Source organism: Pelobates fuscus, chromosome 12 (assembly GCF_036172605.1).
Source record: "Pelobates fuscus isolate aPelFus1 chromosome 12, aPelFus1.pri, whole genome shotgun sequence".
NCBI classification, from domain to species: Eukaryota; Metazoa; Chordata; class Amphibia; order Anura; family Pelobatidae; genus Pelobates; species Pelobates fuscus.
Genome location: NC_086328.1, coordinates 106,776,562 through 106,794,410, shown reverse-complemented (window position 1 = coordinate 106,794,410; position 17,849 = coordinate 106,776,562). Strand labels below are relative to the sequence as shown.

The window sequence follows — 17,849 nt, the reverse complement described above, 5'->3', positions numbered from 1 at the left end:
TATATAATAAATATAGTATAATGTAATATAGTATAATAATATATTATAGAATGTAACACTGGACACATTGTATCACTCTCTCACACTGAGTGGTAGGTATGATATATAATAAATATAGTATGATGTAATATAGTATAATAATATATTATAGAATGTAACACTGGACACATTGTATCACTCTCTCACACTGAGTGGTAGGTATGATATATAATAAATATAGTATAATAATATATTATAGAATGTAACACTGGACACATTGTATCACTGTCTCACACTGAGTGGTAGGTATGATATATAATAAATATAGTATAATATAATATAGTATAATATAATAATATATTATAGAATGTAACACTGGACACATTGTATCACTCTCTCACACAGAGTGGCAGGTATGATATATAATAAATATAGTATGATGTAATATAGTATAATAATATATTATAGAATGTAACACTGGACACATTGTATCACTCTCTCACACTGAGTGGTAGGTATGATATATAAGAAATATAGTATAATATAATAATATAGAATGTAACACTGGACACACTGTATCACTCTCTCACACTGAGTGGCAGGTATGATATATAATAAATATAGTATAATATAGTATAATAATACATTATAGAATGTAACACTGGACACATTGTATCACTCTCTCACACTGAGTGGCAGTTCTGGTCCCCAGTTGCATGTCCCGCCCCTCCCCTCCTGCTATTGGCTGTCTGTTTGCAACTCGGGCTGTGATTGGCTGTGACGGCTGTGACTCACTCTCCGCCGTGCCCGGACTCTCCTGGAGGCTGCAGCCGGTCCCAGTGCGATGAGAAGCGGCAGAGAGTGTGCTGAAGTCCCCGGGACCCCCCGCCATGGGCTGCTCCCGGAAAGCCAAGCCCTTGGTGTCTACCTGTGTGATCCTGAGCGGGATGAGTAATGTGCTGTGCCTGCTCTATGTGGGCTGGGTCACCAATTACATGGCCGGGCTCTATGTCAGGGTCCAGGGGCCCCCAGACTCCAAACAGGGGCCCCCAGAAAACAAGGCTCCCGAGGGGGACACACTGAGCATCATCCACCGGCTGGAGAGGCTGGAGAGCGTAATTAACCAGCACATACAAGGTAAATATACAAGAACTCTGTATTACACACCCCTACTGTGTATTACACACCTTCACTCTGTATTACACACCTTAACTCTGTACTATACTCAGAGACTCTGTATTACACACCTTCACTCTGTATTATACACATTAACCAGCACATACAAGGTATATACAATAACTCTGTATTACACACCACCCCTACTGTGTATTACACACCTTCACTCTATATTACACACACTAAGCAGCACATACAAGGTATATACAATAACCCTGTATTACACACCCATACTGTGTATTGCACACCTTTGTATTATACACATTAACTACATATTATACACATTAACCAGCACATACACGCTATACACAATTACTCTGTATTACACACCCCTACTGTGTATTATACTCATGCATTCTGTATTACACACCCCTACTGTGTATTCTACATATTCACTCTGTATTACAGACACTAACTACACATTAAACAGCACGTACAATGTAACAGCTCCTTATTGACTCTATATTGCACACCTCTCTCTCTATTGCACACATTAACCAGCAAATACAAGGTAACACACTCTTTATTGCACATTTTCACTCTGTATTACACTTATTAACCCTGCATTATAAACTTTATTGTAATAAAATTCTTCACTTTTTCTTACACACTTTCGTCTGTATTACACACATTAACCCTCTATTACACGCTCCCAGCCCGGTATTATTATACAAATCTCACTCGGTTTTTACTCGGCTAATCTGGTGTTATTGCCTTTCGTCATATATTATATTCCCTCTCCCTGTATTACAACAGCAAGGTTGTGTATTACAGCTGCCTATATGCCCTGCACCAGACTGTGTATTACACCTGCCTGTCTCTGTTGCACCTGCCTGTGTATTACATTAGTCTGTATATTCTGCTAATGTCTCTGTATTACCCTAGTTTCTGTAGTCAGTTATATGTACCTGTCTCCTTATATTACACACATCTATTTGTAATAGACCCCGACTTTATTAGATCTATCTTCATTTGTATTATATATGTTTAACTTGGCTCTCCGTATTGCACCTGCCTTTGTATTACAACACATTAAAAAAGTGTTGTCTTGATCCCTCTGTATTACACTGCTCGGGGTTTATATTAAACATGTGTTTATGGTACATGCCTCTCTGTATTACAGAAGGATTGATTATCACAGTACTGTCTCTGTATTACACATGGTCTTATTATCACACTGTCCCCAGTATTACACATCTCTTTCTCTGTATTACACATGGGCTGATTATCACACTGTCCCCAGTATTACACCTCTCTGTCTCTGTATTACACATGGGCTGATTATCACACTGTCCCCAGTATTACACCTCTCTGTCTCTGTATTACACATGGGCTGATTATCACACTGTCCCCAGTATTACACCTCTCTGTCTCTGTATTACACATGGACTGATTATCAAACTGTCCCCTGTATTACACATGGACAGATTCATTTTAATACTTGTCTCCCTGTATTACACATGTCTGGTATAACTCAGAGGCTGAATGTGTATTGTCACTGTCTCCCACTAAACTGGTTCTATTGGGCACGATCTGTGTATATTGAAGCAATGATGGTTATATATTACCTCTCTCTGTGTATTGCAGTGCAGACTTTATATTACATCTGGGTTAATGATGAATATTGTATTCCTTTACTTTGTATTGTATCTGCAGAGTGATGGTATTCTCTCACAGCACGTGTTATATGCAGTGTGATCTTAGTGACATGCAGTGACTTGAAATATGATGGGAATAATATGCAATGACATACATTGTGACAATCCTAATACAGTAATAATGTATTATGAAGTGGCATGCAGTGTGGGATATATATACAGATATGCAGTGTAATAAAGATTACATGTAACATACAGTGATCTAAAGGGGTAATGTGACGGTGATCTAAAGGGGTAAAGTGACATGCGGTGATCTAAAGGGGTAAAGTGATATACAGTGCTCTAAAGGGGTAAAGTGATATACAGTGCTCTAAAGGGGTAATGTGATCTGCAGTGTTCTAAAGGGGTAATGTGAGATGCAGTGTTCTAAAGGGGTAATGTGATATACAGTGCTCTAAAGGGGTAATGTGAGATGCAGTGCTCTAAAGGGGTAATGTGATATACAGTGCTCTAAAGGGGTAATGTGAGATGCAGTGCTCTAAAGGGGTAATGTGAGATGCAGTGTTCTGAAGGGGTAATGTGAGATGCAGTGTTCTGAAGGGGTAATGTGAGATGCAGTGTTCTGAAGGGGTAATGTGAGATGCAGTGTTCTGAAGGGGTAATGTGAGATGCAGTGTTCTAAAGGGGTAATGTGAGATGCAGTGTTCTAAAGGGGTAATGTGAGATGCAGTGTTCTAAAGGGGTAATGTGAGATGCAGTGTTCTAAAGGGGTAATGTGAGATGCAGTGTTCTAAAGGGGTAATGTGAGATGCAGTGTTCTAAAGGGGTAATGTGATCTGCAGTGTTCTAAAGGGGTAATGTGATCTGCAGTGTTCTAAAGGGCTAATGTGATATACAGTGTTCTACAAGGGGTAATGTGATATGCAGTGTTCTACAAGGGGTAATGTAATGTGATGTGCAATGATATAAAGTGTTCTAAAGATGTGATGTGCAGTGAGTGGCTGTGATGTGCAGTGAGGCACCCAGTGATGTGCAGTGAGTGGCTGTGATGTGCAGTGAGGCATCCAGTAATGTGCAGTGAGGCACCCAGTGATGTGCAGTGAGTGTCTGTGATGTGCAGTGAGGCACCCAGTGATGTGCAGTGAGTGGCTGTGATGTGCAGTGAGGCACCCAGTGATGTGCAGTGAGTGGCTGTGATGTGCAGTGAGGCATCCAGTAATGTGCAGTGAGGCACCCAGTGATGTGCAGTGAGTGGCTGTGATCTGCAGTGAGGCATCCAGTAATGTGCAGCGAGGCACCCAGTGATGTGCAGTGAGTGGCTGTGATGTGCAGTGAGGCACCCAGTGATGTGCAGTGAGTGGCTGTGATGTGCAGTGAGGCATCCAGTAATGTGCAGTGAGGCACCCAGTGATGTGCAGTGAGTGGCTGTGATGTGCAGTGAGGCACCCAGTGATGTGCAGTGAGGCACCCAGTGATGTGCAGTGAGTGGCTGTGATGTGCAGTGAGGCACATAGTAATGTGCAGTGAGTGGCTGTGATATGAAGGGGTTTTCCAATATTTGTGCATTTATCCATACTGTTAACTCTATAAATGCTGGCTATATTTAGTGTTACATTTAACTCTATAAATGCTGGCTATATTTAGTGTTCCTGTTATTTATGTCTGAATTTTGCTATTCCATTTTAATTCGCTCTGTTGTTAATTCATGGGAATGTCACGCTGTAGGCCAGATAAGCCAGGGTGAGAAATAATTCCCGTTCATCTATTTTATTTAGTGAATACATCCCATTGTTTTGGGGTTAAATCTGACCGTATTCCTGTCGTGTTTACTACAATTATTAATATTCTATCAAACCATTGCTGTTTGGATATTTTTTCTCAAATTGTTAAATTCTGTCCCATTTCTGTCATTTGTTTTGCAGCAAAGGTTTATCATCCTACACATTTCTATTAATTCTCTTTTAACCTTTAAAAGACAAATTCACAGCTGCTGGTTGCTAATTAACCCCCAAACTCCTGCAGATTGTTAATTAACCCCCAAACCGCTACAGAGTGTTAATTAAACTGTAAACACACTGTAAGCACAAACTGTGCAGAATTATTATTATTTTTTTTTTATATACCTGTAGAAGTGGAAATATATTTTTTTTATAATATGAATTCAATATCATTATCATAACATTGGTTCCTTTAATGTGCCCTTGTCAAACTTGCCATATTCACTGTGTGAAATATTCTGCTTTTCTTGACTTGCTGTTTATCACTTGGCAATTAGTGAGTTAAGTCTGTTGATAAAAAAAGCATTGGGCACAGTCACCTGTACGATATGATAATTTGCCCTTTGAATACTGGCTTTGAGAGTATCATGTTTGGATCAAAATTAAAATGTATCTGTACTTTATTCAGACACCGCCACATCCAACATGTTTGCAGGACACTTTTTTTGTTGTCCTTGTAGTGTGCTCTCTTGAACTGCAGGGGCAAATCACTTAAAGGAACACTGCAAGCTTCCTCACATCAGCTGTGCTAAATCTCATGGCTTAGGTTTCTGGGAGTTGTAGTTAAGTTGTTGGTTTTCTTTGCTGTGCCCATAAATATCAGATCAGAACTGCTATAAAAACGCAGGTGAGCTTTAAGTTTGATCGTAACTGGTTTGAGTATTGCTCACTGGAGATGAATTTTTAACCTTTTATAATTTTGAATAATCATGTGCATGCATTTTAATGTATTATCTATCCAATGTATTAAAATGGGTCAACCCCAACCAAGACCGTCCCTTTTTGGATTCATCTTTGATTTAATGTATATGTTACATCAATGCTACATCCTACAGGGCAGTATAATAACAGTGCTATGTGTCCAGGAAACATCTGGTAATTTAGTAACAACATGGCTCAAAAGTAACTCTGTGCCAATCCCACATTCTGGCACGTCTCCAAGATAATCCCAAGAGCTAGCAATCTGATCTAAGGAGTGCAATAGTGTTGCTCTCGATAACGCAGAGAGTTCACCTGAGTCGTCCTGGCTGCTTTCTTTCATGTACCCCAGGGCAAGATTACATTTAGGGCCGACATGTGTCATTTTCCAGGAATGCGTTCTTACTATATAAAGCACTTTCTTGTTCTTTTCCTACATCCGATTCCGATGCCAGGGCAGGTTTCCCAGCACAGCCCCGCTCGGGACCTCCGTAATATAACGCCTTGGACTCGCTTATTAAGATGGATGCTTTTGTAAACCCAATTAGACAAGTACGAGTCAATCTAATTTAATAGTTAAAATTCAGACACTCTCCGATCACTTCATTCGCAGCAGGAAACAGGAGGGTACACGTCTTGGGGTGGGAACCATTGCATGTCCATTTAAATCCATGAGTCGATCCATTTATTTACATTGTGCATGTGACACACATTAATGGAAAAAAAAAAGCTTTGGCGGCTTTGGTTCACAGATCTTTCTAACAGAGACATCGCCATAAGCGATTGCTGAGCGATTACAACATTAAAAAAAACATCTATCCTGACATATGGTCAGTGGATACAATGCAATTTACACACTCTGCGAATGTGTTTGGGGGGGGGGGGGAGGGGGAGGTCGCTGTGGTCGATAATCGCTGTCATAACCTGCTTCTATTGCACACAACAGATTGCTTGTGGCTAATCCTCTCCAGCGCCTGCAGACAGCTGAGTCGCTCACATGTGGATGCAAAGTTATTTGGGGAGGGCACAACCCTATCTGCTGGGATTCTTGGCCTCCGAAGCCCTCCCGAGGTTTATAGCATTGATCCATCCTTTTGTACAATCTGATATCTGTCAGCCAGCATCTTGCATTGCTCCGAAGCGCTATATATCTTTATTATTATTTATATGTTTAGATCTATGACTGAATGGGGAACAGTGGAGAATTGACATAGGAGATGCAAATGTAAGGACAAAGCAACTGAACTGGAAAAAAAAATAATACATTTTTAGGTAGGTTTTTTTTTTCAGCTTTCCACAATTTCTCACAATTCTCTTTTTTTCGTGAATAAATCCTTTGCACTTTTTATTATTATTGTATTTTTAATAAGAGGATCAGTATAAAGACTTTGTTCATTTTCCAATATATACCATTTATAATGAGATATTTGCACATTGAAGAGGAAAGTATAGACTGGAAATGAAACGGCTATAATTATTAGGTTCTTAGATACTATTGAAGACCATTAATTTAATTTTATCTGGAATGATTGATTTGTATCAGTTTGGGTATCGGGCAGTGCACTGCGTCTGCCTGCTAGTATAGTCTAATCCGGTTGTACCAAAAAGGTAGATCCCCGATGTTTTAAAACTACAGCTTCCATTATGGTTTGTCATTCTAGAGCAGGGGATAGGCAACCTTCGACACTCCAGATGTTGCAGACTACGTCCCCCATAATGCTCTTACATCCATAATGCTGGCAAAGCATCATGGGAGGTGTAGTCCAAAACATCTGGAGTGCCTACGGTTGCCTATGCCCAGTCTAGAGGCATGCACAGCATCATGGGAGTTGTAGTTCTTCAACATCAGGACATTTACATATTGTGCACCCCTGCTCCAAATTATCTTTAAAGTTTCTAGAAATATTTTAGCAAACTGATGGCACGGAACCAGACGCCCCCTGCTACTGTCAAGTAAATTAATATTTTCTTGCAACTGGCACTCAAACGTTGAAGTACAGTGTTGTAGCGTGCATGTCTGTGTTCCAGATGGTAGATGCTGTACATGGCGTTATTTGGGACGGTTTCAGCATATCCTACCAGAGCAGATAGGAAAATGGGCCAAGTGGCATTCACTTATTATTGCACTGGTTGCTGGCATGATCTGTTGGTTGACAATTCTTAGTGGTAATTGGGTCAGTTGGTGTGTCTGACTGTATAACAGAGCTCCACAGCAATAATACTACCAGTAATGTGTCTTTAAACTACAATGACTGTTTTCAGAAATCATTCTGTGGAAGAAGATGCTTTGAGTCTATAAAATGTACTGGAGTAATTCTGCCCATACCAACAGCCAGTTCCATTAAAACAAAAAAGTTCTATGTCATTTGGAATGTTTGGTGATGACTTTGTTGTTGCTAGCTCCGCCTCCTGTGACATCATCCTGGAGGCAAACCTTCTTTTACTTTTCATCCAATCCAATGCTCCTTACAAAGATGCACTGGGGACCAGATGCATGGTGTGCTACTCATCCAGTCAATTACTTATCGCAGGGAAGCATTGAATCCTATTTGTAATAGTTTTGTTTCATTTGTTGTTAATTTCCCCCTTTAATAATATTGTAAAGTGTGGTGGCAAGTAATAATAATATATCATTGCAAGTAATCATAACCAGTAGATATTTGTAGGATTACTTCAGACTGAAAAGGATTTCCTTTTTGGCAGTAAAATTTTTTTTTTTCAAAATATTGTAATTGTTAAGCTGTAATATTTATTCCTTGTGGTTAGATGGACAGTTTTAATTGTCCGCAGTCTTGTTACCAGAGAAACGGATTCCTTTGTGTCCGCATATTCGAGGCCATGCGGCTGCAGTGACCTTGTGGTGCAATTTTGATGTGAATCTTCACACTGTGTGTGTGTGTGCGCACCTTGACGCAAGATCTGGAAGACATGTTCCTGGTAAAATAACTTTGAATACAGCAACAAGTCCGTTACAGGGACAAGATAACACATGTGTCTGTTTTCTTAAATCACGAAATATACAATATGAGAGGATGCAACCACTCATGAAACACGGATTTTACATTTCCTCTGTTCATTCACACAGACACTTGGCCACCCACAGACAGAGAAAAGATGTTCAGGGGATGATCACCCATTCTTTTAACCCCTTAAGGACACATGACATGTGTGACATGTCATTATTCCCTTTTATTTCAGAAGTTTGGTCCTTAAGGGGTTAAAGGGACACGGTAGGCACCCAGACCACTTAAGCTCATTGCAGTGGTCTGGATGCAATGTCCCTTTTGCACCTAGTGCGGCAATGTAAAACATTGCAGTACTAAGTCTGCCCACAATGGCTGTCTACCCTGTCCCACCTGCATTGCTTTTCATTAATTTCAATGAAATCACAGTTCTTTATCTATGTGAATCACCACCTGCTAACCATCTCACCAAGTCTCCAACTTTTAATATCTCAAAAAGCTGCTTCTACAATATTTTTCCCAATTTTTTTTTTTTACTGGTTTCTCCCCTGTGACCATTGTCCCAAAGTAAATTATCCCTGTAGATTGTAAGGTCAAGGGCCCTGTGGTCTCTAAAGTATCCTTACAGCACTTGTTCTAGTGGATAGAATAGTTTGCCATGTCTCTGTGACACATTCCCAGTCGGACTGAATGCTCCATACCCCACACCCCCCTCACATTCCACATGCAGCCCAACCCCCAATTGTCCCAAGGAAAATTGGGAGATATAAAATATATAAATTACCTTTTCTCTCTTTCTTTAGATTGACTCACAGGCAGCAGGTACATGGTTTAGTACCGTAACTGGATCTTGTAACTTGCACGTTTTCTTTTTAATGCTAATTATACCGAAGTCAATTGCACAGGAATTGTTGATTCTGCCCAGAAACCGTCTTAGATAAAATCCCTGTCTGGAATTGGGATCAGCATTCCTGTTTGCCAACCACTGGATAAATGCCTTGAAATGTTTCTAGATTCCAATGCCAATTTCAGCAAGCAATTCTGTAAAATAAAGCCCAATATTGATCCGATGCCTATTTTAATGTTATTACGAACTATGGGAAGCCACTCGCACAATGTGTGTGTGTGTGTGTTTATAATTCACTGTGCGTTAATTAATTTTTAAAATGCTCAGACTAATTAGTACCTGGATTTTACTCTAATGCAATGGTTCACAACCTTTTTTCTCTTCAGTACCTCTTGGCAGCTCATTTCCATAAACAGTACCCCTTATATTAGCAAAATATTTGTAATTATTATAGTTGCTGTTATTTCAAATGTATATGCTTTTTTTTCCCTGTCCCATCTCCCCCTTTTCTCTGTTCCAGGCTCCTCACAGTGCAGATACACACATGTGGATACACAAACACACAGACTGACACACGTGCAGATACAGAGATAGAAACAATGACACACTCATACAGATACGTAATACAGATACAAGCACTGAGATACACATTCAGTTGCACAGAGACAATGACACATATAGATACAGACACACAGACTGATACATGATGTACAGATGGGCAAAAACACTGACACACATACAGTTGCACAGACACACTGATGCACATACTGGCATACATGCAGATACATATATATATATATATATATATATATATATATATATATATATATATAAAAATATTCAAAGTCTGGCACTCTACCTTAAAGTTGATTCACTTGCAAAAAAAAGCCTCGGTGCTGCAAAGCGTAGGTATATATACAGGACATAGGAAGAGCACTCCAGAGGTCTTATTCAAAGGTATTTATTCGGTGAGAAAATCAATCGACGTTTCGACCATACGGTCTTTATCAAGATATAAAAACAAGTGAAACAGTGACAATATATAGCCAAACCAATAAAAGACATGATCACTAACCTGAAAAAGCTGTGTATCCCCAAGCCATGTGTGAACGCCAGTGTGTGATTATGAGTAAAATCGGAGTGATCCAGTCGGTGACTGATGACGTCACAGGAGTGCAACCGGAAGTAATCGTGTAAGTGTATCTAGGTAACCTAGGTTACCAATCCGTGAATACCCAACTATGCATATATGTGAAATAGTAATTAAAGAAATAAGGATCAAGTATTAAACTGCTAATGATACTGGATGTTTCTAACTAGATATATAATGTGTATACATTGGCTAATCTTATAACGGAAGAGGTTCCAGAGCAAGATTGCAAGCGATGAAGATGATGTATAATAATAAACGGAGGATGGAATAGAAAAGATCAGAAATATGTATAACCTGAGAGTTGAGAAGTGTGTAATGCAACAAAGAAGTAGTAAATAGACTGGTGAGTGAGAGCTAAAATGTATAGTGTGTGTGTGGAAAAATGACGTGGCCAAAAGCAGAAAAGTGACATCGGAATCTCAAAAAACAAAAAACGTGACAAGCAATGAATAAATGACAGAGAGAGTGTACATGGGTGAGATAATCTAATAGAGAGCCACAGAGTGAACGAAATATATATAGAGATATATGTGTAAATAAAAGGGGAGTGTGAGGGAGCGGACATAACGCCAGAAATGCTATGAAGGTGAGAAGAGTAAGTGTGTGGAAAGCTCTGATGAGTGAGATAAATCATGACCTCAATGTACATAGCTATATCTAGTATGTGGAATAGTATCCAGTAGTGTATGCATGATAACCATCCCTGCTAACAAAACAAATTCGGCTATAGAGCCTAGGCAACTGACAGAATAGAGCAGAACAAAAAAGTCAATGGACATGGTCCAATTATAATACTGGACCATTGGTGGACATCAAAATTAATTGATGTATCCCCATATAAGTTGGGGAAATATGTTTGAATCATAAATGACAGAACAGAGCATCATAGTAAATCGCTTCAAAAAAATATTCTAAATCTATATGCAGACTACAAAAAAAAAATTTTCAAAATTTTTTAAAGAGGTCATATCCATGAGACATACTCAACGAGTGTCCAAAAAAGCATTGAAGGAGACATATTCATTAAGGCCTTTAGGATGTAGGGTGTCCAGTGTTTTGATCCAGTATGTCTCCCGTTGGAGCAGGATCCTAGAACGATCACCCCCCCTAGACAGAGGGGGGATATGATCAATGGCCATGAATTTGAGAGTGGGTAGCCGATGGTTCATCTCTAAAAAGTGCTTGGCCACCGGTTTGTCTGTCTTGCTGTCCCTGAACGCAGTCATAATGCCTGAGCGGTGTCCTCGCATTCTATCCCGTACTGTGAGATCAGTTTTCCTCACGTAGTATAATCCGCATGGACAAGATATTAGATAGACTACGTGGGTGGTGAGACAAGTGATATGGTGTTTGATGGGATAACGCTTTCCTGAATGGGGATGGGCAAATGAGGAGCCTGTGAGCATATGGCCACATGTCACACAATTGGCGCACTTAAAGCATCCTGTCTTATTATGGATTTTTGATGTTTCATACTGCTCAGGGCGATCACTTTTGGCTAGAATATCTCTAAGCGTCCGGTTCCGTTTGAACGCAATACGGGGTGGATGAGAAAAGGCAGAGTGTAGTGTGGGATCAGAAGATAGTAAGTCCCATCTCTTACGGATAGACTTCGCCATTTGGTCACTGGCCGTGTGATATAGCAGAGGTAATGTGACTATCCTTGATTTGTTACATGGTGTCATAGGTTGTACATCTGACTTGTTGTGGATCTCCATCGCTCTGTCCAGGGAGCGTTTCAGTATTGGATGTGGGTATCCCCTCTTCAAAAATGCTAGTTGCATGGCAGAAATCTGCATTCTAGTGTTGTTAGGATCCGAATTGTTCCTGAGGACTCTAAGGAACTGTGAGATCGGCAGTGATCTTTTTAGTGCTCCAGGATGGAAACTTGTGGCATGTAGGAACGTATTACGATCTGAGCTTTTCTTGAATAGGGTATAGCCAATAGATTGCTGGGAGCGATAAATTTCCACATCTAGGAATTGGATCCTCTCGATGCTGCAGCAATGGCTGAGGCGCACCGGGGAGTTGATCATATTGAGCTCATGGATCATAATTTCAAAAGATGAAGGCGGACCTGCCCATAGCATAAGGATATCATCCACATATCTCCGGTATAGAATGAGGTTGGATTGATATTTCGACAAGATGTGCTTCTGTTCATATGAGTACATGTAGCTGTTAGCGTAGTTTGGAGCTATGGCTGATCCCATCGCAGTCCCCGTTTGTTGGATATAGAAAAACTTCTCAAACCGAAAATAATTGTTGTTTAACGTAAATTCAAGGCATTCCAAGAGGAACTCGATGGGGGGTCCGTTATATAGATCAGATCGACTGAGTATCTGTCTCATGGCATCCACCCCCTCAGAGTGAGGTATAATCGTATATAGATTTTTCACATCTACAGTGGCCAGAGTAATGGGACCTTCCGGGAGGGTGATCAGTTTAAGTTGTGAGAGAAGATCTTGTGTGTCTTTCAGGCACGTGGGTATCGATAACGTAGGTGTTTTGCAATGTTGATCGATGAATTTAGCCAGCGGTTCCAATACACCTCGTTTGGCAGAGACGATGGGACGTCCAGGGGGGTTGTGCGCATCTTTATGGACCTTTGGTAGAGTGTACAGTAAAGGAATTTTGGGATGTAAATCCATCAGATAATTAGCAGTTTGATCCTCGAGCCAGCCGGCCGTGACGCCTCTATTGACCAGTGCTTGTAGTTTCTGTATAATGGTTTTAGTAGGGTCGAAAGCAATTTTCTTGTATGTGGTTGTGTCCGATAGTTGTCTCAGTATTTCTGTGCGGTATGATTCGTAGTTCTGTATCACGATTGCTCCGCCTTTGTCGGCCGGTCTGATGGTGATATTTTTGTCATTGGCAAGATCCTCAAGTGCCTTATGTTCCTTCATTGTAAGGTTGTGTGGACCTGACTTGGACTCAGAAACAATCTGATGTGTATCTTTCTTGACTAAACTAGAAAAGCATTTGATAGAGGGATGGGACGTTTTTGGTTCCCATGTACTTTTCAGTCGAAGCTGATTCTTAGATGGCGGATAAGGATGTTGTATAAATGTTTGTAGATTCAACGTGCGTTCCATCTTATACAGGTCAATGTCTGTCTTAAACATATCCAACTTAGGAGTTGGAACAAATGTGAGGCCTTTGGATAAGACCTTGATGTGTTCGGAACTGAGGGTCTTGGAGGATAGATTGAAGATAGGAGTTATATCTTCCTGTTCACAGTTCTTGGGCGAGTACCTGTGAATCTTGCCCCTCTGTCCTCGTCTACTGACTTTGGGTCTCTTAGATCTTTGCGTCCTCTTGTGTTGAATCCTGGTGGGTCGTTGGAGTGTTGGTCCTGTGGAAAAAAAGGTGGTCGTGTGGATTTTCTCGGTGGCATCACTGACGTGTCCTGGGGTGCTCCCGTCCCTTCAGTTTCTGATGTAGATTCTGCAGAGCTGGTGTCTATGGAGAGGAATTGAGGTTTACGAACCTTTTGTTTATATCTTGGAAAATTCGGTTTGCGTCGCTCTCCACAGAGCCAGTGATAGACCTGATGATGGGTATAGTCAAAGTTAACACGTTCAAGTTTTTGTTTTTTGAATCTAATTAGATCGTTCCTGTATCTCGCGATCTCATCTTGCAGTTTCTTTAATTACTATTTCACATATATGCATAGTTGGGTATTCACGGATTGGTAACCTAGGTTACCTAGATACACTTACATGATTACTTCCGGTCGCACTCCTGTGACGTCATCAGTCACCGACTGGATCACTCCGATTTTACTCATAATCACACACTGGCGTTCACACATGGCTTGGGGATACACAGCTTTTTCAGGTTAGTGATCATGTCTTTTATTGGTTTGGCTATATATTGTCACTGTTTCACTTGTTTTTATATCTTGATAAAGACCGTATGGTCGAAACGTCGATTGATTTTCTCACCGAATAAATACCTTTGAATAAGACCTCTGGAGTGCTCTTCCTATGTCCTGTATATATATATATATATATATATATATATATATATATATATATATATATATATATATATATATATATATATATATATATATATATACACACACACTAACACATACAAATGTAAAGACACACAGGTATAAACACTGCCACACATGCAAACAGATGGCAACGCTAATATACATACAGTTGAACAGACACACTGATAAACACACTGCCACACATACAGATACACAGATACAAACACTGCAACACATATACATACAGATACACATGCAAATACACATACAGATATAAACATTGACACATACACACTGCCACACATGCAGATACATAGACAAACAGACACAATCATTGACACACATACAGATACAGACAAATACACAAATATACAGATACACAAATATACAGATACACACACTCATATGCATACAGATACAATGGCATACGCAGATACCAGGGCTGGCCCAAGACATTTTTCTGCCTGTGTCCCCCAAAACAACGCCACCAAAACACGCCCATATTCATTATGTTGTATTATGATAATTAAAACCAAAATGAAATATATCATGATTAGATAAATACATTCCAGTAACATATTTAGATAATTGCACACTAAATTAAACGTCACAACATATATGCTTCTGCAGTGGTAATAAAATATAAGCCAAGTACAATATACGTCAATAACTAACAATAACAAACCAAAAAGGAGTACGTTAAGTTGTCATGTGGGATGTATGCCATTAGTCTGGAGACGTAGTGGTGTGCGTGCTGGAGATGTAGTGTGTCTGTGTGTGTGTGCCGGGGATGTAGCGTATGTCTGTGCTTGGGATGTAGCATGTCTATGTGTGTATGTGTATGCTGGGGATGTAGAGTGTGCGTGCACTAGTGATGTAGTGTGCGGAACTATCGGAACTCAATTAGGAATGCTACATCAGACCCTGCCATACACAGTGCTAGCTGGTTCAAACCTACAATCCACAGCTTGCCCGGTGTGTGGTCACTGGTTTGTGAGATTGATGTAAAATCATTCACCGGGAGCGAGCAGGAATGAATTTATGGCAGTGTTGCTGATAGCTGGCAGTACTATCGAGGTCCATCAGAACAATGGTTACATTAGGGTAATGTAAGGGTCAATGCAAGCAAGATATGATTGTACACTGGTATACTTGCATTAAAAGAATACCGTAAGTGAAAAACTTTGAGTAAACCAACACCTGGAGCAGAAAGAGATATTGTGGGATATGATGATGGGTATGCTTTCAAAGACTAGTAGTGAATGGGATCAACCAACACAGTATATACTGCTCACACCCAGCAATGTACTCTGTGTATAAAAACTTTATAGGTTCACTTAGTGGTTTATGAACAAAGATGAACTCTTAATGATTGACTTTTATCGTGCAACCTCCCCTCCAATAAAAAAAAAATGAAAAAAAAAATTATGATTTTCATGTTATTAAAAAAAAATGAGACCTTTAACCCCTGAAGGACCGGCCTGTTTTTGCGATGTTGAACGTTAAGGACCAGAGCAGTTTTAACACTTTTGTGGTGGTTGTGTTTAGCTGTAATTTTCCTCTCTCTCATTTACGGTTCCCATACAAGTTATATATTGTTTTTTTCACGACAAGAAGGGCTTTCTTTACATACCATTATTTGTATCATGACATATATTTTATTTAAAAAATAAAATAAAATATGGTGAAAAATTGAAAAACAAACCTGTTTTGGGACTTTTACTTGAAAAATCTTTTACTTATCTACAAAAGCTAATGGAAAAAAACTGCTAAAAAGATTCAAAATTTTGTCCTGAGTTTAAAAACAGTGTTTACATGCTTTATTGCTTTTTTTTTTTGCAAGTTATAGGCCTATAAATACAAGTAGGAAATTGCTGTTTCAATATATATATATAATTTAAAATTTATCAATAGTGACATGTATGTAAGTAGCGGGGAATGTGGTGCGACTAAAAGTAAGGAAACTACCCCAATTCTCCCCCCAATAATGACAAACAACGAATATTGGATGAAACAGGCCACAGCATTTATTAAACTTACAACTGTAGGACTCATCCGAACTTTATTCTTTTTCTTTAATTCAAATATAAATAAACATATAAATATATACATATACATACCATAATTAACATATAAATTACACTTATTGCCCTACAGCCTCCAACTTAAATAACTGTCCTTGCCAACGAACTTAACCAGGTGCCTATGCACCAAAACTTTACCCACTGGTGTCTCGCCTCCCCCCTCATCCAAACCAAAAATCCCCATCATCTTAAATGCTCTACCACCAGCCGGCTTTTTGCTCGGTGGGCACGTCCTATTCGGTAACTTAAAAGTTTACCTTACAGAGCAGGGGATGTTGAGACCCACCATGTCCATCTCCTGACATTCCATCTGGTCCCCAACCCTGTTGGCAAGGACCCGCTCCCCACTAGCTGTGACGGAACAAAAACAGAAAATTAGTGTGGGTGGGAGGGAAGTTGTTTGCTGGCCAGATTTCCAAAAGGCACTGAGGTAAGATGATCCCTGCCCCACTACAAACCCATAACCACTCCCCTAAACACATATAGCCAATTACTAGCACCATCCCCGCACTCATACATGTGCCCTTGTCCGTTTAGCTGTGCTGACTCCCCAGGGCCTTTGTAACACTTATCTGTCATAAATCCCCGAATCACAGATCACATGTACATATTTTTTTAAAGTACACAACCCAGGGTATTCAAAATGGGTTATGTCCAGTCTTTTTTAGTAGTCACCTAGTCACAAACACTGGCCAAAGTTTGCATTTATATTTGTTTGTGTGTTAAAAATGCAAAAAACGCTAACTTTGGCCAGTGTTTGTGACTAAGTGGCTACTAAAAAAGGCTGAACATACCCCATTTGCAATACCTTGGGTTGTCTTCTTTTGCAAATGGTATGCCGTCATGGGGCTAATTCTCATTCCTGGGCTACCATACGCTTTCAAAGGCAACCTAACCAATCTGACAAATTTCAATACAAAAAAAAAAAGTTAATTCAAGCCTCTTATTTGACCCTGCAACTTTCACAAACACTATAAAACCTCTACATGTGGGGTACTGTTATACTCAGGAGACTTAGCTGAACACAAATATTAGTGTATCAGAACAGTAAAATGTATCACAGCAACAATATCATCAGTGAAAGTGCCGTTTGTGTGTGAAAAATGCAAAAAACTTCACTTTCACTGACAATATCATCGCTGTGATATGTTTTACTGTTTTGAAACACTAATATTTGTGTTCAGCGAAGTCTCCCGAGTAAAAAAGTACCCCCCATGTACAGGTTTTAGGGTGTCATAGAAAGTTACAGGGTTAAACACAGTGCTAGCAAATTAAATTCTCTGGACTTTCGGCCTGGGTTGTCAGGCAGGTCCCTCAAATTGCAATCATTAAAATTACTTAATTAGGTAA

The 17,849-nt window shown here is 39.8% G+C and overlaps 1 protein-coding gene across 2 annotated transcripts in view; it reads left to right on the top strand.

Annotated features, from left to right (window-relative positions):
- Positions 1 to 791: 791 nt before the first annotated feature.
- Positions 792 to 17,849, top strand: part of GALNT18 (polypeptide N-acetylgalactosaminyltransferase 18) — a 315,863-nt gene continuing 298,805 nt past the window's right edge. For both annotated transcript variants that reach the window (XM_063438892.1, XM_063438893.1), the window contains exon 1: positions 792 to 1,116. In XM_063438892.1, the coding sequence (XP_063294962.1) occupies positions 870 to 1,116 (247 nt within the window). In that variant the 5' untranslated portion in view covers positions 792 to 869. The remainder of the gene's footprint in view (positions 1,117 to 17,849) is intronic.